Source organism: Rhododendron vialii, chromosome 10a (assembly GCF_030253575.1).
Source record: "Rhododendron vialii isolate Sample 1 chromosome 10a, ASM3025357v1".
In the NCBI taxonomy this organism is placed as follows: Eukaryota; Viridiplantae; Streptophyta; class Magnoliopsida; order Ericales; family Ericaceae; genus Rhododendron; species Rhododendron vialii.
Window position 1 is genome coordinate 22,520,126 of NC_080566.1, and position 23,793 is coordinate 22,543,918.

At 45.1% G+C, this 23,793-nt stretch overlaps 1 protein-coding gene across 1 annotated transcript; it reads right to left on the bottom strand.

Moving 5' to 3' along the window:
• Positions 1-15,466: 15,466 nt before the first annotated feature.
• LOC131302997 (uncharacterized) lies at positions 15,467-16,101 on the bottom strand. The gene is made up of 2 exons (XM_058329789.1): positions 15,769-16,101; positions 15,467-15,499 (listed from the first exon to the last, which is right to left on the bottom strand). Exons 1-2 carry the CDS (start codon positions 16,099-16,101, stop codon positions 15,467-15,469), a joined length of 366 nt encoding a protein of 121 aa, XP_058185772.1.
• Between the last annotated feature and the right edge of the window lie 7,692 nt (positions 16,102-23,793).

Here is a 23,793-nt window from a genome sequence, read left to right on the forward strand (position 1 = left end):
GAAGAATTGGTCGTCGATTTTTGTGATTCGGCGGCGTAACGGCTCCGGATTGCTTCGAAAGGAAGAGAGATGATCTTTTCTCTTCCTAGAAACAACTTACTAACTAAACTAAGCTACATTAAAGATCTAGAGGTGGTTTTGGAAGTGGTTTGGTGGTTTATCTCAAGAACTCTCAAGAAACACAAGAAAACAAGAACTTTAAAACCAAGAACACTTGGAATTTCTAGAGAGAAGTTGGAGCAAAGTGTGAAGGTGTGAGTTCAAGCTTGGAGTGAGCTTGCTATTTATAGGCAAGGCTCTCCCTCTCCCTCTTCATGGCCGGCCCCCTCTCTCTCTCTCTCCATATCTCATTTTTTTATTCCAAAAATCAAGCTTTCTTGGAAGATCAAAGGCTAGTCCTAGGCTTGCATGGCTAGGTTTAGTCCTTTGGATTTGATCTTGGAAGATTTGTGTAAGAAAGGAGAGTTTGTACATAGTTTAAAATTAGAAGATGTACAAAATAGGACATTGAAAGATAAATATTTATCATCTTAGATTTGAAAAGATGTAAGAAGATCATGGTGAGGACAACAAATCTCTTTTCTTCTTCCTTGCTAGGACAAATCTAGGTTATTCTAAGGGTTTTCTAGTCTTGTCTAGTTCATAGAAGACTAGTTAATAAGTGAAAGAGTAAGGAAAAATCTAGATTTGATTGTACTAAGGTTGTTTGAGAAATTGACCAAAGAGATTGACTAGATGGAGTGAGCAACACAAGCACACACCTCACTCTCTCCTTCTCCCTCCTCTCTCGGCCCTCTCTCTCTCCCCTCTCTCTCTCTCTCTTGCATTAGTACACACACACACATATATATATATCATATAAGTACAAGAGAACATAAAATAATAGCTACTTTTGGTACTTGAGTCAAAGAGATCTAAAGGCCAAGATTTTCTTATTAAACAATAGAATTAGCACATGTGTACTTAGCAATTTAAATATTCATCCAAGTACATATATAATATATACATAGGTACTTATGTGATCTAGGGAGATCACCTTCCCATTATCTTAATCCAATTGAGTACAAAACCCCAATAGAAAATAATATCAAGGTACCTAGGAAATCTTAGGCTTTAAATCTAATAAGTACATACAATATAAAATATAGGTACAACATCACATGGGGATTTAGAAAATGACTAGTTTATGAAAACCCTAGTACTAGTTGGAAAGACTAACCTTATTACCCAATGGATAATAAAATCCCTCGTATTTATTGTCCAATGGACAAAAGTAATAAGGAAGCTTTTATACTAAAATAATCAAAATGTCCTTTTAAACAATTATAAAATTCTATTTTTTTATAAATATTAGTACTTGAACAAATCCATCAAGGAACACTTTTAATATAAAGAATGAGGTTTCTATTATCCAATGGATAAAAGTTCTCCTAACTTTTATTGTTCAATGGATAAAGAAGAAAACCAAAATAATAAAAGAAAATAAATAAACAATTTCAAGTCTAGGGTGAAAAGGTTCACCAAGTTCAAAGATGGGCAAAAAGGTCCATCTATGGTTAGGAAAATTTAACTAGGTGACTTTCTAGTTTGGTTTCTCCAACGAGTTGGTTAGAAGCTAACTAGACTTGCTAAGTAGGGCTTAAAAGTCAAGAAACGATCTTTAAAGGGCTAAAGTGTAATTATGACAAATTATGGAAATTTAAAAGGAAATATTAAAAGCAATCTAAGTAATTAAAAGAAAAATTCAAATATTTAACGAAATTTTTATTGACTGAAAATCAGGGGGCTGTTACAGTACCGTACGACAACAAAACGGTATAATACCGTACCAAAACGTCCATACGGAACCATATGACACCAAAACAGTACAATACTGTACCACAACATCCATACCGCACCAAACCATACCAAAACGGTACAATACCGTAGTAAAACCCATAAGCGATACCATACCACATCAAAACGGTATAATACCGTCACCACAACATCCATACGGTACTGTAGCACACCAAAATAGTACAATACCGTACGACAATATGTATATGGTGCCATATCACACCAAAATGCTACAATACTGTACCACAACATTTGTAACAACCCTGATTTTTAGTAAATAAAAATTTCGTTAAATATTTGAATTTTATTTGAAATTACTTGGAGTTACTTTTAAAATTCCTTTTAAATTTATATAATCCGATTTAACTAAATTTAAAATTTTAGTCCTTAAAATTTATATTTCTTGACTAGAGATTTTACTTGGCAAGTATAGTTACATTCTAACCAGATTAGTTAGAGAGATCTAACTACCAATCCATTTAGTTACCTTTGGACCATTACCCATTGGGCGATAAATGTTAGGGTAATCTTTGTCCATTGGACAATAGGCCATTCATTAGAATATTTGATTAGTACATGATATAGTATTATATTGTTGTATTTTCCCATGTGCAAAGGACAAATATGCATTCTTTATTATTTGATATCATTTTCCCCATTACCCATTGGTCATTAACCGCAAGGAAAATTATTATCCATTGGGTAATAAAACCAATCTTCCAACAAAGTACATGAATCTATTAAATAATCCCTCCATAGATTTTTCATGTGCTTATATGCATTATAATATTGGGGAAATCTAATCCCTATATTTCTAAAAGTACTTTAATAATACTTAAGTACTAGTACTTTATGATTATTTTAGTAAGGGAATCCTAGCATTTTATTTAATTGGAATTCTTTAATGGGATATTGGATTTGGAAATCTAGTACTTTGTACCCTTAGCCATACTTATATTCATATATGCATGTACTTTATATATTGCCCTAAGATTTCCTAGGTACACTAGGTTATTATTTTAATGGGAGACATGTGCTAAATTGGATTAGTTTAATAGGGAATTTTGATCTTATAATTTTTTATTTGGATTTGGAAATCTTCATAGATTGCATAGTACATACTATTATATATATTTGTATACTTGAACTTATTTATATATATATATATATATATATATATATATATATATGTACACATGTGTTTAATTGCATTGTTTATTAGGAAAATCTTAGTTTTAAAATCCCATAGTACTCTAAGTACATTATTGTATATATATTTTTGTATATAGATGAATATATATATATATATATATATATATATATATATATATATATATATATGTACTTGTACTAGGAGGGAGAGAGAGAGAGAGAGAGAGAGAGAAAGGAGGGCCGAGAGAGAGGAGGGAGAGAGAGAGAAAGAGAGTAGGAGATTTGGTTGTCCTTGCCATGATCTTCCATGATCTTCTTGCATCCTATCAATCTATGCAAAAATCTATCTTCCAATGTCCTATTATGATAATTTAATCACCAAATCTTGTGCAACCCCTCCTTTCTTCCACCAAAAATCTTCCTAAAGATCACCAAGTACAAATCTAGTCATTCAAGGCCTTTTACCCATTGGACAATAATTGTTAGGAAAAATTTTACCAATTGGGTAATAGCCAAGACTTTTGCTATAAATAGCACCTCTTTATCACCATTCAACTCACACCTTTCATTATTCAACTTCTCTCTCTAGAATTTCTAGTGTTCTTGCTTTGTTCTTCCTTGTTCTTGGTGTTCTTGAGTTCTTCAAGAAACTCATCCAAGACCGCCACTAAACCGCCCCTCAACCACCCTCTTGATCCAAAAGTAGTAGTAGTAGTAGTCAAGATCTAGTTTCAAGAGAAACCTTTCTCTTTCGAAGCTACCATAAGCATTCCGTAGGAAGTTACTCCGCTCGATCACCGACGTACTTTCCGTAGCCGCCCTTCCGCCAAGAAGTAAGGTAGAGTCCCTTGTCCACTAACTCAACGTATAAGTAGAATACCTCTACTCACTTCCCTAAGTATAAGTAGATTATCCTTAACGGATTTCGAAAGATAGAACTTATCGTTTGTTTAGAAATATTTGTATTTTGATCTTTAAGATGATTATGAGCATGCATATATGAATTGCTTGTATTACTTGTGGTGCGATAAAGCATAAGTGATTTTCACTCCAAAGGCGTTCGTACATGTGGCGTTATGCTTTAAGTATTGATTGAGCATGATTAACAATATAGAGTTGGATGATCTTGCTAGTTTAGTTTCAAGATTACAATGAATGATTTATGATTTCGTATGTGAAAAGTCCTACCGCGGAGTCTATGCATGAAAACGTGACACAAAAATTGAGAAAGTAGAAACATGACACCTAGGGTGTGGATAATGATGAGATGTGTTTTGAAACCGCAATGTGGCAGGACTTGGTAGCCCATTGTGTGTATGGAAACCCGCGATGAGGCCGGACTTGGTGGCCCATCGTGTGGACTGTGAAAACCTCAACGTGGCCGGACTTGGTAGCCCATTATGCGAATGAAAACTCGCAATATAGCCGGACTTGGTAGCCCATTGTGTGGATTGTGAAAACACAATGTGGCCGGACTTGGTAGCCATTGTGAAGATTGCCAATGTGGCCGGACGTGGTAGCTTCATTGGTAATGTGGCTTGGTTATCCGTGGAGAGGAGCCAATGCAAGTTTTGTGTGCCAATGGGAACCCAGTGCGGCGGAACCATTGTGAGGATACTCGGGAACCCAGAACAGCGAAACCAAGGTTAGGTGTGTTGAAAAAATGATTTTTGAACTGTTGATCGGTATATGAAAAATGGTGACACGGTCTACGATGAGTCGCGTAGGAGAAACTCAGAAAATCATAGACACCAACGATAGTTTGAATAGCGAATGTGAATGTGTTATTGTTACTATCTGTTGTATATGACCTATTGTTTGTAAGTTATGGGTTAGCGGGTATGGATTGTTCTGCTGAGCTTTTGTAGCTCACGGTGTTAGCTTTGGTGACCCTGACATATTATATCGGTGGCGACGCTGGTATAATGTGTCAGACCTTATAGATGATCAAGATGAACAGCACACCTTGGAGGTTTTTGGAGCCGAAGAGCTGGCTAAGATGGAAGAACAGACGGAGCTGTAGTTAGGAACCTTAGTTTCCTTTCCCTTGTGTAATGAAAGTACTCTTACGGAGGTTGTGATGTAATAATGAGCCAGACTCTATTTTGAAGTTGCAATAAAATTGTCTATTTAACGTACCCGAATATTGGGGGCGTTACAACATCCCTACGGTACCAAAACCACACCAAAATAGTATAATACCATACGAAAACATCCATACGATACTGTAGCACACCAAAACGGTTCAAAACCGTACGACAATATCCATACGGTGCCATACTACACCAATACGGTACAGTACCATACTTAAATATCCATACTGAACCAAACCACACCAAAACGACACAATACCGTCACCACAACATCCATACGGTACCTTAAGAAAACCAAAATAGTACAATATCGTACCACGACATCAATACGGTACTATACCACACCAAAACGGTACAATACCGTACGACAATTTCCATATGGTGCCATACCACGCAAGAACGGTACAATACTGTACCACAACATCCATATGGTACCATACTGTGGGCTACGACAGCCCCGGGTGAGATCGGGGCGGCCCGAAAAACATACCGCTCCATCGAATCGATTTGAAAAATTTGAGGAGTCGCCACCCGGATTTATGGTTCGCTACCCGAGAAACCGTTTTTGATTTGAAAATTGATTGATTTGAATTGAAAACCAGAGATCATTCGAGGGTTTAGAAGCCATGTTACGAGGGGGGAAGGGTTTTACGGCACCCCCCTCGCCCGACGAGATGTCGGTCTCTACTAAACATTTGTGGGATTTTTCAAAGGGATTTTGTTTCATTAAACATGTAGTAGGTATCCACAGGTGTAGCAAATAGAAGGTGTATGCTGGTGCTTGTGTACAAGGAGTGATGAAATGATGATGGACACATGCATGATGGCAAAGCAGTGTAAACTGCCACTGGATCAACTCTCGAGCGCTCGAGAGCACTTTCGAGCGCTTGGGAGTGTTACTGACCAAATCCTGCAGAGTTTGTTTGTCACAAATAGGATGCCAAATAACAGTGTATGCTGGTGCACGTGTATAGGGGGGTGATTATGTGATGAAAGACAATAAGATAACAGGAAATGAAACATTGCTCACTGGCTTCACTCTCGAGCGCTTGGGAGTGTCTGAACCCCACCTGCACATTCTGTTAGTACTGACAAAACATAATGTAAAGACTGCAAAATGAAATACTATTAAGCAGACCACTGGCTCAGCAGAGGACTTGAAAGACTGAGATAGGACCTCAAGTTTTCAAATCATGTATCCTTGCCATTGCACGAACAGATCTACAATTTTAAAAGAACAAATGTACACATCTATGCATGCAGAAGCTCAGAAAACACAGAAAATTGGGAAAATGGAATGCAATGGCATGCATGCACTCCCGAGCGCTTGGGAATGGCTTCGAGCGCTTGGGAGTGAGCTGCATGCCAGCTTACTCTCAAATAGAAAATGGCACCACTTCATCATGCAAACACCCTTATCTAAGTTTTTAACAAGAGAAGATCTTATTTTTGACTTAGGAAAACTTTGTTCTTACTTGAGATTTGTAAGAAACATTTCTGTTTTAGGAAAAATGATCTTCTGTGTCTACATGCCAGAATAAAACCATTTTATTTAAAAGTGCACCTCACCCCCAGCCTACTGCTTACCAAAATGCCATGCATGGGACTGGAAACACTCCCGAGCGCTCGAGAGTGTTTCCAGTAGGGGTTTTGGGAAAACATTATTCGTGGACTCTTTGCTCTTGCTTTTTCACTAAGGTCTCCCAACCATGCACCCAGCATTAAGGACTGGGACAGGCTGAGAGACCCCCCTCAGAAGGGAGAACAGCCTCTTGATTTGAACCAAGGATAGAAATATTTCTACCTTTGCTTGACACTTTGCTCCTTGGATGGTTGCGAAAGGTGAATGTAGAGTGAAAAAGACAAGCGATCAGAAGCTAAGAGTGTTCTGGATTTCTTGCCCTTTTCCTTGATGATCTTGAAAATACAACCTTTGAAATTGGGAAAGAAGTTTGAGTTTGAAAGCTTTTTCCCTTGAACAAGAGAGAGAAAAGAGGAGGGGTTTAGAGAGAGAGAACTTTCGTAGCCCCCTCTTCAGCTGAAAAACCAGGTATATATATAGAGCATATAACCCATGGTTTTGAAAATGAAATGATTTTGAAATAAACCCTTTTTTAAAGAAAGAAATCTTCAGCTGATATCTTTTCTGACTGAGGTTGAGTGTTGACTCACCTCAGCCGGCTCAAGGAGAATGCAATGATGACTTGCATGGATAGTGGGAATCTTTTTCGCCCATTGGGCACTGGGAGAGGTCTCGAGCGCTCGGGAGTGGTCTCGAGCGCTTGGGACTTCACTCTCGAGCGCTCGAGAGTGAGCCAGGCCAGTGGTTTTTGGAAAATAGTTTGGAGCGCTTGGGACTGCTTCCAAGCGCTTGGGAATGATTTTGACCATTTCCTTTTCAAATCCTTTAAGGAGCAACGTCTCAATTGGTACATGGCTTGTTTTGATCCATATCATCATCGGGGAGCCTTAAGGCCACAAATTAAGGAAATTCGACAAGTCCAAATTGGGGTGTCTACAGTTGTCCCTCTTTGGACGGCGGTTGGCATCATGTTTGGATGCGAGTGTCGCCCAAAGATCGAGACAACCCAATTCGAGCCAAATCGAATCCTCAATTTATGAATTAAATGCAAATAAAAAGCATACAAGCACTCAATGCATGAGGTCGTGTCTTTTCAGACTGCCTATGTACCCCATTTGTAGGGATCAGACTAGCATAGTTCTTTGGGGCAAATGCAAACACGTGTAATGCATGCACTAGAAAGAGATCGACAAATGCTCTGATAATGATAGAAACAAGAAATGGGGCCCATCCACTACTCTATTCGGTGGACAAAATGATGAAAGAAATATTACGCGTTGGGTAAAACTTCTTGCGAATACATCGACGATTGTAGAATTTAGGAAACTTTTATCGACCTCTAAGCAGAACTTTTTGGGCAAATGAGGATGATCCAGAATAGATCACGAAACAAAATCCACCGTCGATTGCTTTGTCTCGACTCGGACTTAAACAGGACTGAGATTGATTTTGTAAAAATTCTTGATAGACAATAATCATTAATCAAGGTGAAATGCATGAGCTTACGAAAAGCAAAAAAAATGGCATGGCGACGAAAAGAGTCAAGCGCTCTGGACCCACTCCCGAGCGCTCGGGAGTGGTGTCGAGCGCTCGGGACCATCGCTGGGGTCCACCGCCCTTTCATCTTCCTTTTTTGATTTGGGGGTTAAAACCCTGGTTCTCGAGCGCTCAAGAACCAGATCGACTGCTCTCCATCTCTCGACTCTCTCAATCCTCTCTCTCGACTGCTCTCACTCTCTCGACTCTCTCAATCCTCTCTCTCATGATCTTGCGATCCTCTCTCTCTCTCTCACTCACTCATGATCCTCTCTCTCTCTCGATCTTGGCATGGCGAGGGGGGATGAAGATGGGGTGGTCGGCGGCGGCGAAGGGGCGGAGCCCAGCGGTCAGGAGGTCACGGCTGGTGCCACGGTGGTGGCAGCTGGGGGGAATGGCGGTGGCGCAAGGGCGGAGCCCAGCGGCGGGGACGCCACGGCTGGTGCCACGGTGGTGGCGGCTGCTGGTGACCAGGGGGTCGCCAGAGGGAGTTCAATGGCGGTCGCTGCCGGTGAGGGTGCAGAGGTGGCGGTAGTAGGGGGCTCCGGCAGCGGGGACAGAGGTTCGGGCAGTGGAGGCGGGGGTTCGGGCAGGCCTCTCACTCCTACCGTGGAGGAGTTGTTTGCGGCTGCCGAGCAGGTGAGCGACGGGGGGATAGCCGACCGCGGTGGTAAGGAGGTAGTTGGTGGACAGTTCAGCAAGACGCCGGTGCTGAGGACGGCGACGGTGTTTGAGCTGAGGAGTGGGGACAGCGGGATCGGGGCCTCACGCCCTGTTCCCTTCGCGAATGGGGACTTCCTGGAGGACGCGGAGCCTCGGGATATCTTGGACGCGTTTGGTCTCGACTCTGGGGTTGCGGCGGTGCTGAGGGACGCTAGTACGCCTGAGGACCGGGCTTCGGCGTTGCTTTTAGGGGCTTTGTTGAGCAAAGCGGGCTCGGGCACTCCGGAGGTGGTTGTACCGGAGGTGGAAAAGTTGGGAGGGGATAGGGTGGATGCCGAGGCGGCGGTTGAGGTACGGGTTACCGCGGTAGACGAGGCGAAAGTCTACTTGGAGGAGCGGCGAGCCTACTTGGTGGGGGAGCGGCCCGAGTTCACTCCGGCTACGTATGCTCCTCGACTACACTTTTTTTGAGCCTGTGGGGATGACGACTTACATCCCCGGCTACACTGACTACCCTGAGGAGATGCTTCTCCGGGACCGAGCTTCACACGTCTCCTCTGGGTGGGGCACGGTGAGTTTCCGATCACTATCTTTTCTTGAATTTCGCAAATTACTTCAAATTTTATTTCCTGCTTGAGATTTGATGCTATTTCTTGCTTTGTTGAAACAGCGCACGACGGACGTGTACGGCCACGGGGGCTTTGCCAGCTCACTGGTGCACTTCAGGGCTTTGCCTGAGAGGGTGCGAGCACTGGTGGAGGCAGCAAGGTTCAGACCCTTCATACAGCTATTGACAGTGGTGAGGGTGGACCGGGCTGTGTTTACAGCGCTAGCGGAGAGGTGGTGGGACACCACCAATACCTTCCACTTCCGGTTCGGGGAGATGACGGTGACGCCACTCGACTTCGCGGCGATCACAGGGCTCAGGGTTGGAGGAGACCCGATCCCTTACGACTCGAGTCTGGTGCTGGACGACGCGGCTTTGAGGTGGTTCCTCGGGCGAGTGCCACGCCACAGCGGGGGGATGGCAGCTTACGGGCAGTTCGTGGAGTACTGGGACCACGAGCCTGCGACCGACGAGGAGGCGGCCCAGATGGCCCGGGCATACTTGCTATACTTGTTCGAGGCTTCTCTGTTCCCGAACAGGCGTAGTCGGGTGCACCTGTGCTATCTAGCGGGCTTGGTTGACTTGGGATAGGCGGGACGCTTCGACTGGGGAGGTGCTGCCCTGTGCACGCTCTACTGTCTCCTTGGAGCTGCTTCTCTCGGGGTTGGAGACACAGTTGGAGGGTACTGGCGGGTGTTTGAGGTATAACTTTGAATTATTGCTTTCGAATTGCTTTCGACTGCTTTTCGACTTGAATTATGCATTTGAGATTGATTCGACTTGAATTACGAAACTTGCAGCTTTGGGCTTACGAGGTTCTCGGGATGTTCTCACCCGAGAATACTTGTACGGACCCGAACTTACTTCCATGCGGCTTAGCCTGGGGTAAGGCGTACCGGAGAGCGAAGGAGCGACGAGGGGAGGTGATGACTTTCCGGCGCTGGCTGGATAACCTGACAGGGGTTGTGGTACGATCGACACTTCTTGCTTTTCTTTTATCAAATTTTTTGGCGAGTAGACTTATGAATGAATCCAAAATTTGAATTGCAGGTTCGCTGGGACAGGTGGGCGGGGATGGAGGCTGACTTCCTTCCGAGTAGTCGGGAGGTGACACGGAGCAGGGTCCTACTGGAGTGCCCTCTGGGCTGGCAGTGGTACCTGGGGGATCGAGTGACTCAACAGTCACTTGGTCTTCCAGTGTTCGCGGTTCCTAGGCTGCTTCCTCCACGCGTGCAGAGGACTGAGTCTTACACTCGCGCTGAGCTTGAGCTGTTCACCGTACCGGACACGGATCCAGAGAGGCACCTTTGACGCTCCTTGGACTATGCAACTTATGCAGATCGGTACTTGGCGAGGAGCCTGGGGGTGGAGGAGGAGTTCGAGAGATGGGTAGCCGGAGTGGGAGCTTGGAGGGACGAGAGCGAAGCGCGGAGCCGCGGTGGTTGCTCTGCACGGGGTCGGGGACGAGGTGCTAGAGCCCCCGCTGGTGGGCGAGGTGCAGGTACTGGAGGTAGGGGAGAGGGGAGCACAAGGGTTCCAGAGACTGCGGAGACTTCAGCACCACCAGCGTTGCCGACGCTGAAGTGGACTATAGGCGTGACGAGTTCGTCGGGCGCACGGGAGGTGATCGACGTGCCACGTCTCCCACAGCCGCCGATGCGATTTCTTGCTCAGGTATAAACAACATTTCTGCTTGCTTTGTATATTGACCATTCCCTGTTTGCATATTCTGAATCTTGGATCATTCTGCAGGTGCCGCGAGAGTGGGCTGAGCAGGCCGTGATGCTGATGGTGGGGATGCGCCACCTCTTGAAGGACTACGCTAAGGGGAGAGCCCTTCAGACGAGACCTGCCCCTGTGACTGCTTCTCCTGTTGCCACTCAGGTATAACATGCACATATATTCTATATTTCGATTTGAGCAAAGTTAAATTCGAATATACACAAAATGAGAAAATGTTTGTGATATGCAGGTGCAGCCACGACATTCAGCTAGGACGCGTCCGCAGGGCACCACGAGCCCTCCCGTTCCTGCCAGCACGCGAGGTCGGGGTGCAGGACGTGCGCCACGGCCTGCTGCGGGTGCGGGACGGTTCGAGGTTTTGCCTCGGGAGGCGTCTCAGTGGAGACCAGCTCGTGTGGAGTCGGAGGAGTCAGTGGAGGGGACAGAGGAGTCCTCCGAGTCACGTGTCCTGGGGATGTCGGACTCGAGTACTGCTTCTGGTTCTCCTGACGACGACGGTGATGACGAGCCCGAGAGTTCTGAGTTCGAGGGACCACAACAGAAGAGAATTCGACGGGTCTGAGCCTCGTGTTTTGCTTTGCTAGCTTTACCTTGTACATAGGCCTGCATGCCAGCGTAGTTGTAGATTTTGGGCCTGCGTGCCTCAGTTTTATTCGGGCCTGCATGCCCCGGTAGTTAGGATTTGGGTGCGTGTTTGCCCCAGTTTTTGTACTTCTTTCTTCACTCATTGTAAACCCCGTGTTCATTTATGAGAATTCGCATTTTATTCTTTTATTCTTTCGCACTGCTGTTTATGAAATATGTTCGTCTAGCTTTGAAAGAACGTAAAGAGTACGCGAATTTCGACCGATACTCTCAAAGTGAGGAATAAAACTCGACATCAACACCAAACGACAAACTTTCGAGCGATCGACCATGAAATTTAGATTTAAGGGCTTTTGATCGTAACCGAGTGCGCTGCGTGGTTGACAATGAGTGCTGTGACTCGAGGGGACCGGGAGAATTACTAAAATGTTTTTGACAATCGACACTTGCATTTAAAATGATGATTTTGGTACGATTGAATGATGAAAGCTTGAATTAAGGGTGCTGACACGTTTTTGGAGTGCGTCAAATAGTCATTGAGACCCGTCATGGCTGGAGCGTGTTGCTCAATTCGACCAAATGCCCTTGATACGGATTCCGACATGCTCAAGGAGTGAAAATTTTGGAAAACTTATGATTTTTCACGTAACAAACTTGAATACTTGACAAAACACATGGACAGAACTGCTGTACCCCTTAGACAACTGCTGGGAACTGTTAAACTTGATGAAACAAGGTTTCAATGTTGCATGGAAGCCAAAATGGGGAAACTAGAATCTGCTGCAAAACAGCAGTACTCTCGAGCGCTCGAGAGTGGTCTCGAGCGCTTGGGACTTCACTCCCGAGCGCTCGGGACTACTGTCATGGACTGTCCCTTGCTGTTTTCCAATGCCACTTGTTGGCTGTCCTTTGTTGTTTTCTTCTGCTCGCACGTTTTCAATGTGCCTGAATGTCTTCGTATTAGCTGCTTCCCCAGAACAGAATGGCTTCCCAAAGCTTGACTTGTGGTTTTTCCAATATTTTCCAAGTTTCCAAAGTTTGAATTTTGAAAAGATTTTGAAAATGATAAACTTGATGAGTTTCAAGGCTGGTGGGGAACTGGTGTTGCCCACTTTAAGCTTCTATAAATACCAGGCTCTCCTTTGGTAAGCCATTCACACTTCATTTCATCATTTCCCTTCAAAAATTCGTTCTTTCCATCACCATGCTAAACCAAGCCTTACTTCGCCCTTGGTTGGACAGTCTTGAAGGCATCGACTGGCTAAACTTCCGAGGGCATCGGCTTTACGCCCTAAGACATCTCCGAGAGGTTGCAATTTGTCCCGTCTTACTGCATGCGGCGGCGCGCTTCTGGGATCCAGAGGTGCACGTCTTTTGCTTTGGTTCTCAAGAATTGTGCCCCACCGTTGAGGAGTTTCATGCTTATCTCGGAAGCCATGACTCTGTTGAGCCGGTTGTTCCTATGATCAGGGAGAGCATGAAGAATATTCTGAAGGCAAAGCTGGGTGTTAGTGGTAACGTCGCTGAGTTTCTTACTCGGGGTAATGCCATTAACATCGTGCAGTTGTACGAGAGGTTCAGCCCACCTGGAGACTTGACGGATTTCGAGCACCAAGGTCGTAGGATGATGGCTTGTTGCATTTGCCTCCTGGCGGCCTTCTTGTTGGTTCCGTCCGTTGGTCAGCCCAATTCCTCACTGGTGGGGGTTACTGCTCAGATTGAGGCTCGCAAGGATGTTGCGCCATTGGTTCTTGCTGAAACCTTGATGGGGTTAGATGCTGTTCATGCTGGTCACACAAGGGTTTTTGGTGGTAGTCCGTTGTCGCTGCAGGTTAGGGACCTCACTCAGCTCTCCTTTTTCTATTTCTCTCATTCATTTTACCTCGACACTCGGTTCAGGCTTTATCTAGCTCCTTACTTGTTTTCTCTCTTTTTGACAGATGTGGCTTTGCGACAAATTAAGTCTATTGACACCCCCAGCCAATGATTGGTGGTATCGTGCAAGTGGATGGAACCATCCCTTTCAAGTGATGTATGGGAGTGAAGATGATTGGGCTGATTTCTTTGCTTCTGCGGAGGAAGATGACATTGCTTGGCGGTGCCATTGGCTGAGGTTTCCTGCTATGACCGTTGGCAACATGGGCTCAACACATGTGTTTGTGGCTAGCTTGACAGGCTTCTCCTTCTACTCACCCTTCTGTGTTCTCCGTCAGCTTGGACTTAGCCAGGAGGTGCCGCAACCGGGTTCTGAAGTGCTTCGTCTCCCTCCCTTCAACATTCTGGGCCTTCAGAGTTACACTCGGTCGTGGGGGAGTCGTAGGACCGAGCCAAGTGACCCACTGTTTTCTATTGCTTCGACCGGAAGGTACCGCAAATGGCTAAGGAGAGATGTGAAAGCAAGGATGGGTTGACTGCTTACTTTGCCAGACTTTGAAATAAAAATTGTGCTTTGATTTTGTGCTCTTTCATTTTCATGCTCAGCTTGTAAAAAAGTAATCTGAATAAAATCGACTGATTAAGGGTTTCCCCCTTTCGGTTCATTTGATCACATGCGGCTTTGAAAAGCGTTTTGGATTTGTCAATTTGGACTTGATTTGGGATCGGATTTTGATATTTAGGAATTAGGACCGAATCTCGGGACGAGATTGCCTACTTATCCCTCGTAAAAGAGAATCAGGCCCGCACGTAGTTCAGGCTACGGGTTCACTCGGGTATTGACACTCTCCTTTTGCGCTCTAAATTTTGCCTAGTACCGCCCTTTCGAGTTTTCGGTCTAGCGAGCTTTTCTTTGATTATTTGCCTTAACTTTTGCCTAGGCCGCCCTCTCGGGTTTTCAACCTAGCAGGCTTGCTCTAACTTTTGCCTGGAACCGCCCGCCCTTGCGGTTTTCGGCCCAGCGAGCTCTCTCAGGGATAATAACATTTGAGTTGATCCAAATTGACAAGATTCGCGAATTCGTTGCCATCGAGGTTGACGATTGAAGCTGCTCCTCCAGAGAGGATGGTCTTGATGATGTAGGGCCCTGCCCATTTAGGTCGGAACTTCCCTCGTAAGTCAAAAATTGGCGCATGGATTTCCTTGATTACCATATCCCCTTCTTGTAGGTCCCTTGACTTCACCTTTTTGTTGAATGCCCGGGCGATTCTTCACTGATAGCCCTGAATGTGGTATAGCGCGCGCAGCCTTCTTTCATCAAACAGCATGAGTTCCTCGAACCTTCCGCTGATCCATTCAGCTTCGTCCACTCCGCATTCCGCCATGACCCTCAAAGATGGCACTTCTAGCTCGATAGGGAGAACGGCTTCCATACCGTACACCAAAGAGTAGGGTGTTGCCCCTGTCGGTGTACGGATAGACGTCCGGTATCCCCACAAAGCTAGTGGTAGCTGTTCGTGCCAATTTCTTGCTGACAGAGTAGTCCTTTCCAGAATCGTCTTAATAGTCTTGTTTGCTGCTTCGACTGCCCCGTTCATTTGTGGCCGATAAGTGGTTGAATGATGTACTTGGATCTTGAATTCCTCAAAGAGTTCCAGAACTTTTCCCTTGAAATGAACACCGTTATCAGATACGAATGCTTGAGGGACCCCATACCGATAAACGATGTTTTGCCTTATGAAGTGAGCCACTTGAACCGTCGTCAAAGTTTTGTACGAAGCTGCTTCGACCCATTTAGTGAAGTAATCGACTGCCACCAAGATGAACCTGTGACCGTTAGAAGCTGCAGGCATGATCTTTCCGATGACATCAATGCCCCAGGCGGAGAATGGCCATGGCGTTGTCATCGAGTGTAACTCCGAGGGCGGGACATGGATAAGGTTGGCATGAGTCTGGCACTTGTGGCACCGGCGTACATACTCGATGAAATCTGTCTCCATGGTAGACCAATAGTAGCCTAGCCTTAACACCTTCTTAGCCAGCATCATCCCATTCATATGAGGTCCACAAACTCCTTCGTGAACTTCTTCCATTACTGCTTTCATGTCGTCACCGTGAACAGACAACTTGTGAACTCCGCAAGGAGATCGCTGGTACAATTGTCCTCCACAGATGATGTATTGAGATGCGAATCGTTGCAGTGCGATCCGATCATTCTTAGTTGAATCCACAAGGAACTCCCCCTTTTCGACGAAATTCCGAATATCGTAGAACCAAGGGAGTCCATCGTCCGGTTCGTCGATGTTCATGACATAGTCGTACACATGTTTTCCCCTCTGCTCAATCATGACAGGCCTCAGCTTCACCCCAATTGGAAGTTCCAGCATGGATGCCAAAGTGGCCAGGGCATCTGCGAAGCGGTTCTTCATCCTCGGTACATGCGTGAAGGTTACCTTTTGAAAATTCGGGAGAAGTTCATCGAGCTGCTGATGATACGGCTTCATTTTCTCATCTCTGACCTTCCATTCTCCGTTTGCTTGCGATACAACCAGATTGGAATCTCCAACGACTTCTAGCACCTTGACACCAATCTCCAATGCGGCTTCCATTCCCACAATACATGCTTCGTACTCAGCTTCGTTGTTCGTAACTTCGAAGTTCAACTTGAATGCGAGGGGAATATGCGACCCCTCAGGCGAGACCAGCAGTATGCCAATCCCAAATCCTTTCTGATTTGCGGCTCCATCGAAGTACAACATCCACGTTTCATTGACCGTCGACATCACATCTTCATCCAAAAATTGAAATTCTGTGTGCTCTGGCCCTTCAATCGGACGATCTACCAAAAACTCTGCCACCGCTCTCCCTTTCACTGACTTGCGAGTGACGTACTTGATTTTGAATTCCGCTAACAAGAGCAACCAACACGCTAGCTTACCGGTAAGTGCTGGCTTCTCGAATAGATACTTGAGAGGATCCATCCGAGAGATCAGTATCACCGAGTAAGCGAGCATGTAGTGTCTGTAGGGGGATGAAAACAATTGATGCTTCGGATCAACAGGATTGCAACGGCTTATTCGTGCCTCTTCACCGGAACCCTAGCTCGTCGTCTGAACCCTAATCTGCAAAATAGACAGGGGGTGAGTGCACCTTTGCCTCTCGTGGCAAAGGCCCTCCGATGCCTTTGTTAGTTTCACGTACTAGAAAACTCAACCCTAATTATCAGTAGGAAAGCAATAATAATGCAGTGTATTGCGTACCTTTTGCCTCTAGGTTTATCTCATATTTATAGATTTTCGTATGCTTGTTGCCCAAGCATTCCTGTTGCTACAGAATTCCTAACTCGTATAGGAAACCCAGGATATCAAGGATTCTCGTTTCCTTTATCAGTTTATGGAAAAGAGTCCTTTTAGGATTCTTTTCCATTAAGAGCCGAACATCCCATACTCGTTGGGTATCTTTCTCGGATCCTATATTCTCGGGATCTTATTCCTAAACGGAATACTATTGTTTCTGGACTCTTCCAGAATGTTCCCTCTGCTCTTACTCTCGATTGGAGCTCCTTCTTTGTTCGGCCGTCTCATGGCCGAACAGACGGCTTGGACCATCACTTCACATGTAACTTGGTCCAAACGTAATCAGAATGTCTCTTATCTGCCGAACAGATAGTTTACACCAGTGACTTGTCATGTCATTGGCCTTTATTCAGCTGAACAGATTGCATGGACCAAGGACTTCACATGTCATTGTTCCATATCGCTATTCTTCATACTGCCCGGCGATAAGTCTAGTCGTATTTACCACGTGTTCCTAAACATCACGTGTTCGGTAACTAAATGTATCTGCACGGGAATACGTCCCTACAATTGCTCCCCCGCTTCATGTATTTACCACTGTTCGGGGGCAATATATGATGCTTAGAAACAAAATTCTATCTAGACCAAACTCTTTTGATCCCGTGCAGTCATAATTTCAATACCTCATTGATGCCTTTTGGCGCCTCTGTCATTATACCATCTCGAGGTAATGACTCCACGTGGCGCATATCGTACGCTTTTGCATTAAATGTGAACTGACGTTTTATCTTAGCGACGTCAATACGACGTTATCTTGATCCCTTTATCCCGTTACTTAAAAGGTAACGGTGTGAGACGAGACGTTTCGTCTCCGTCTCTGGCATCTAAACCCCAGAAAGGGTTTATTTTGGATTTCACCACCCAAAAACTCCAAAACTCGCTCCCTCTCTGTCTAGAAACCAGGAAAAAACATCCCGCCATCCGCCATCGCCGCCGTCTGCAAATTCAATTGCACTCCAGGGAATTGTCACATTATTCTTGTAAGATTCTTGTTCTTACTTCATTTCGTCTACTTAGGTTTCCCTCTGAGACCCCTCTTTCAGATTCGTGGGTTGTTTCTAGGGTTTCTATTCGTTCCCATTTCCAATTTTTTTTTTCTTCTTTTTCGAATATACTCATGGCTGATGATAATGACCATCCTCCTAGACCCAGTAAATTTAGGAAACTCTGTGAAACCCCAACTGCCATGGCGGCATTTAGGTCTGAGTATAGCATCCCTGATAATGTGGGGCTCGATCTCGCCCCTTTAGGAGCAGATAGGGATGGTGGCTCCTGGGATAGAATGTGCATCCCTATCGTGGCCATCGTCGAAGGTGGAGTCCGATTTCCCCTTCACCCACTACTCTGCCAGATCCTAAACTGGTATCGTCTCACCCCCATGCAAGTATCAACAAACGTCTTTAGGCTGATAATGGGTGTAATAGCTTTGAATAGGATTCTGGGGACCCAGTTAGGAATTTGGGATATTCAGTGGTGGTACAGTATTGTACTAAACCCTGACTATAATACCTACTATTTCAAAGTTAGAAGGGCAGAAAAGCGCTTCATGCTCAATCTGCCAGATTCTGCTCGTGACCACGAGATCGACTTCCTCTATGTGACTGGAGCATTCGAGCCTTTAGGGGAAGATGGCCAAGTGCTAGGGCTCCATTGCCCCCACATATGGGGTTATCCACGTATGCCCTTGCTTTTCATCTTTTGCAATTTCTTCATTTACTGCTTTCTCGTAGCTTTCAATGTGCTTAATGTTGGTTTTAAAACTCTAATCTTGCAGCTGAGAACGTTAACAAACGTCCTAGACGTGAGCCGAGCTACGTTCGAACAGAGGACATAAACAAGATCTTAAAATACACAGGAGAACCAGGTACCCGAACAGCTGGTCGGGGTCGAGACGCTGACGTACTGCTGGGATACGACCCTTCATACAGAGGGGTCATTGATAGGAGACTTGCCCATCCCAGCACCAGTACTGCTTCTACGTCCACAATAACTGTTCCTCAACAACGCATTTCAAGACTTCAAGCTGGGGTTACTGTTGCTGGTCAACCTGGTGAAGTTCCCATTTCGGAAGGTGTGCCGCTTCCTCGTTTAAGACTCAGAAGATCTACTTGTGGACCAGTTTCTGAACAGCAACAACCCGAACAATTGGTTCTAAATCGTGATACCAGCCAGTCTCCATCATCCGGTTATTCTCGATCACCAGGTACAATGACCCGTCAACCTCTTAACCTGAGCTTTTTACTTACTGTCTCCACACTGGGACGTGGTGCTACCAGCAGGGTAGCATCAACTGGCGCCCCGCCCCCACGATCTCGTCGCAACAGAGGGGGATCAGTAAGATCGTCCTCTTCTCCTCGTGAAGAGGATGCTCCCCTTGATGCTGCTAATGTTCATCGGGACAAACGACCTAGGTCTGAGGACCCTGCTGGTTCTGTTTCACAAGCTGATACAGAAACCAATCTCCCTGTATCACCAACCACTCAAGTCCTCCCCCAGACGTGGACTCCTCCTTTCACTAGGGGGGACCGTCCCGTTCACGTCGGGGATAGTGCTGGTTCATCTGAAACCGCACTTGCCTTAGCTCAAGGATTGCTGCTCCCAGTAGATATGCAAAAAGAAAATGCATCTGCACCTGATCGGCTCGTATCCACTGGTCTCGTCAGTGGAATTAAGGTAATGTGACTCAATAGTTTCATATAAGTCTTAATGTATATTTCGTATACCACATATCATATACTGCTACACTTGTCACTTACCACTCGGTGTTGTTGCCAGTACATTCAAAAAATGGTAACCCTGGGGCAAAAGTACCAAGAAGCTGAGGCTGAACAAATCAGATTGCTAAATGACAACACTCGACTTCTTCGGACAGTTGCTCGTCTTGAAAGAGAAAGAGACAAAGCCAAGGCGGATTTTAATGGTGCTAAGGGCAAGCTGCAAATTGCCGAAGAGAGCCTAAACCAGGCCTTATCTGAGATTGACAGCACCAAGAAAGCATCATATGAAGACGGCTACCAGAAGGGCTATGATGCCACAACTGCTAGTTACGTGGAACAGATGCCAGCTATACAGGACCAGGTCTGGATTGCCAGCTGGGAAACCTGTCTGACAAAACTAGGGGTTGCTGAGGATTCACCCTTCTGGGTTGACAACGAGCTGCCTAGCACCCGTGTTCAGAACATCGAAGACATTCCAGAGCCAGCAGGACATCCAGAGGAAGACTTTGAACGGCAAATTGAAGAATTTGCCAATGCTGAGGAAGATATCCCCACGGATGTGGACCCTACTGAAGCTCCTGCTCGGGATATACCTATTGAGCCCATTAACTTGGAAGAGAATGTAGTCGAGGGTGGTGCTGACACTGAGATCAACACTAGCACTCCTGAGGTCCAGAACGTGGACTAAGCTGATAAGTATATGAACTGTTTTGGTTGCTGGTCCTGCGTGACCATAAGCATATTTTGGCCCTGTGAGGCACCAGTACAATTAAATACTTTGTAACACAGGTATTCGGCCCTTCGTGGCATAACTTTAATGTTTTGCTCGGCTTCCCTGTTTGCTGCATCTGTTCGGATGCAATTTAGTCTAAGTATTTCATACTGTTAACCATCATTCGTTTGCATAAGTATTTCGTACTTACACATGATTTCCTGTTCTGAAGTTTAAGTTTCACGTACTTTAAAACATTTGTTTCCCAGTATCTCGTACTGTTTGTTAGTACATACAAGTGTATTCATACTTGTATTCGTTATGTTTCACGTACTCACACAAAAACCTCTAAGTATCACGTACTTAGAACTACTCGTGTGTTGGATAACGTTTAAGTTTTCTCGTACTTTAAAAATCCATACAAGTGTTTCATACTTGTTAAGTATCACGTACTCACACAAAAACGCCTAAGTATCACGTACTTAGAACATCACACAAGTGTTTGTGTTTAAGTTTCACGTACTTAAAGTTTTGAAAATCTTACAAGTGTTTCATACTTGTGCTTCAGTTTCACGTACGGAACTGTATAACTGTATACTCTGCTCCCCAATGCGAATGAGGGAAACTAAACTCGCAGTTCGTATTAAAAACAAATACCACAACAGTTATACTAAGAAGCGATTGTATTCATAATCTGCAAAACTCAAGAGGGTATTATTCATACCCCTTGCAACTAAAATAGTCAAAACTAGAACAAGGGAATTATATTCGTAATTCCCACACAATCACGTAATGCAAATCTAAGACAGATTTTAATACTTCTAAACAAAGAACTTTCGTAGATTATGAACATTCCAAGGCCTTGGAATTGGATCACCATCCAAATCTGCCAATCGATAGGCTCCTATGCCTACAATCTCAGTTACTCTATATGGGCCCTCCCAGTTGGTCCCCCAGCTTGCCTTCGTTGGCCACCTTGGTGTTGCCGAGCACTTTTCGTAGCACGAGGTCCCCAACACCAAATTCTCGAGGATGAACATGCTTGTTGTAGCTTTTCATCAGCTGTTCTTGGTAAGAAGCAAGATGAACCAAGGCTTTTTCTCTCCTCTCCTCGGCGAGGTCAAGCTCGATTTCAAGAGCCCTGTCATTGCCTCCACTTTCAACCAAAACTGTCCTGTTGGTCGGCAGGCCTACCTCCAGAGGTATGACAGCCTCTGTTCCATAGGCCAATGAATAGGGGGTCTCTCCCGTAGACCTCCTAGGCGTTGTTCGATGAGCCCACAGGACCAATGATAACTCGTCTGGCCATTTTCCCTTAGCTTTGTCAAGTCTTTTCTTGATTCCATCAAGGATAGTTTTATTAGACGCCTCTGCTTGCCCATTACTCTGAGGGTAGGCTGGGGTGGAATAAAAATTTCTTATTCCATATTGGGCACAAAAAGCCTTGAATTTCTTCTGGAATTGGGATCCATTGTCTGTGATCAACGAATAAGGGACCCCAAAACGAGTGATGATGCTTTTCCACACGAACCTTTCTATCATAGGCTCAGTGATTTTGGCCAGTGGTTCTGCCTCAATCCACTTTGTAAAATAGTCAGTTGCAACAAGCAGGAATTTTCGATTCCCAGTTGCTTTGTGCAACGGACCCACGATATCCATCCCCCATTGAGCAAAAGGCCAGGGACTTGTCAAAGGCATCAGATCTTCGGCGGGAGTACGGGCAGGCTAAGAAAGAGCCATACAAGGACAAGCAAGCTCCTGACCCCAAGTCCTTCTTTTCTATCACTACGGTTTGGAAGGAGCCAATTTACAGGATTCTTTATCGAATAAAGAATCAGCCATATTTTAAATGGCCCCCAAGTCTAGGCGGAGACAAAGATGCAAAACGTGCTACGAATCAGCACTGCAGTTATCACAAAGATTGGGGCCATATGACCGAGGATTGTGAGATATTCAAGAGGCACCTTGATGATTTGGTCTCTCGGGGCTATCTCAAGGTATTTATCCAAGAGGACCCTAAAGAGAAAGGGAAGGCTATGGCGGTGGGTTACGAACAAAACCCCAAAGGTGTCATCCATATGATACATGGATTGGCCACACCTTACACGAGAAGTGAGGTTAGGCTATTTCAAAGGCAAGTTAAGCATGATCAGCATGTGATGCGGTTGGGAAACAAGAGGGGGAGAGAAACTGATGTATGCAAAGAGAGCATGGCATTCAGTGATGATGAATTGGGGGAGGTCCAAATACCCCACAATGATGCATTGGTCGTAACCCTACGAGTTGGGGAATACGACATCGAAAGAATTCTAGTGGACTCGGGCAGTTGTACAGAGGTATTGTACTATGATGCATTCAAAAAGATGGGGCTGGCCCAATCAGACTTAGAACAGTCTACAACGCCTCTTATTGGGTTCGGTGCAGGAGCAGTCTGGCCCCTTGGAAAGGTGACGTTACCTGTTCGGGCCGGATCAGTAGTGTTGAGAACGGACAATTTCCTGGTCGCTGTCCTAAGTGCCAGGACAAGTTTTTCTAAAGGCAGATATCTCGTCTCTGCATCCAACAATGTCTTGCTAACATAATAAATGGGGATTTGCTCGATCCCCAAATCCCTCAACAAGACTGCACTTACTGCGTGCTCGGAAACAGCTAAGTACAGAATTAAAGACTCACCTGGCTGTGGAGTTGACAACAGTGGGGGTTCGGCCAGGTATTTCTTCAGATCCTGGAAAGCTTGCTCACATTCTGCTCCCCATTCAAACCCCTCCCTCTTTTTTAATAGCTGAAAAAAGGGTCTGCATTTGTCACTTGACCTGCTGATGAATTTGTTTAGCGCTGCTGCCATCCCAGTCAGCCTTTGGACTTCCTTGGTAGTTTTGGGACTCTGTAATCTCTGCAAAGCATCGATCTGCTCGGGATTTGCCTCTATCCCCCTCATAGTTATCAAATGGCCCAGGAACTTTCCTGAACCAACTCCAAACGCACACTTCAAGGCGTTGAGCTTCAGTTTATACTTCCTCAGGATTTCGATCACTTCTTTTAAGTCAGTAATATGCCCTCCTTTTTCTCGACTCTTTACCACCATATCATCTATGTAAACTTCCAAAGTCTCCCCAATGAGCTTCTTGAACATAATGGTTGCAAGTCTTTGGTATGTGGCCCCAGCATTTCTCAGCCCAAACGGCATGACACTGTAACAGTATAACCCTCGTGGTGTGATGAACGAAGTCTTCTCTTGATCAGGTTCAAACATAGCAATCTGATGATATCCTCGATATGCATCGAGAAAACTCATTCGCTCGTAACCAGAGGTTGCATCAACCAATTGGTCAATCC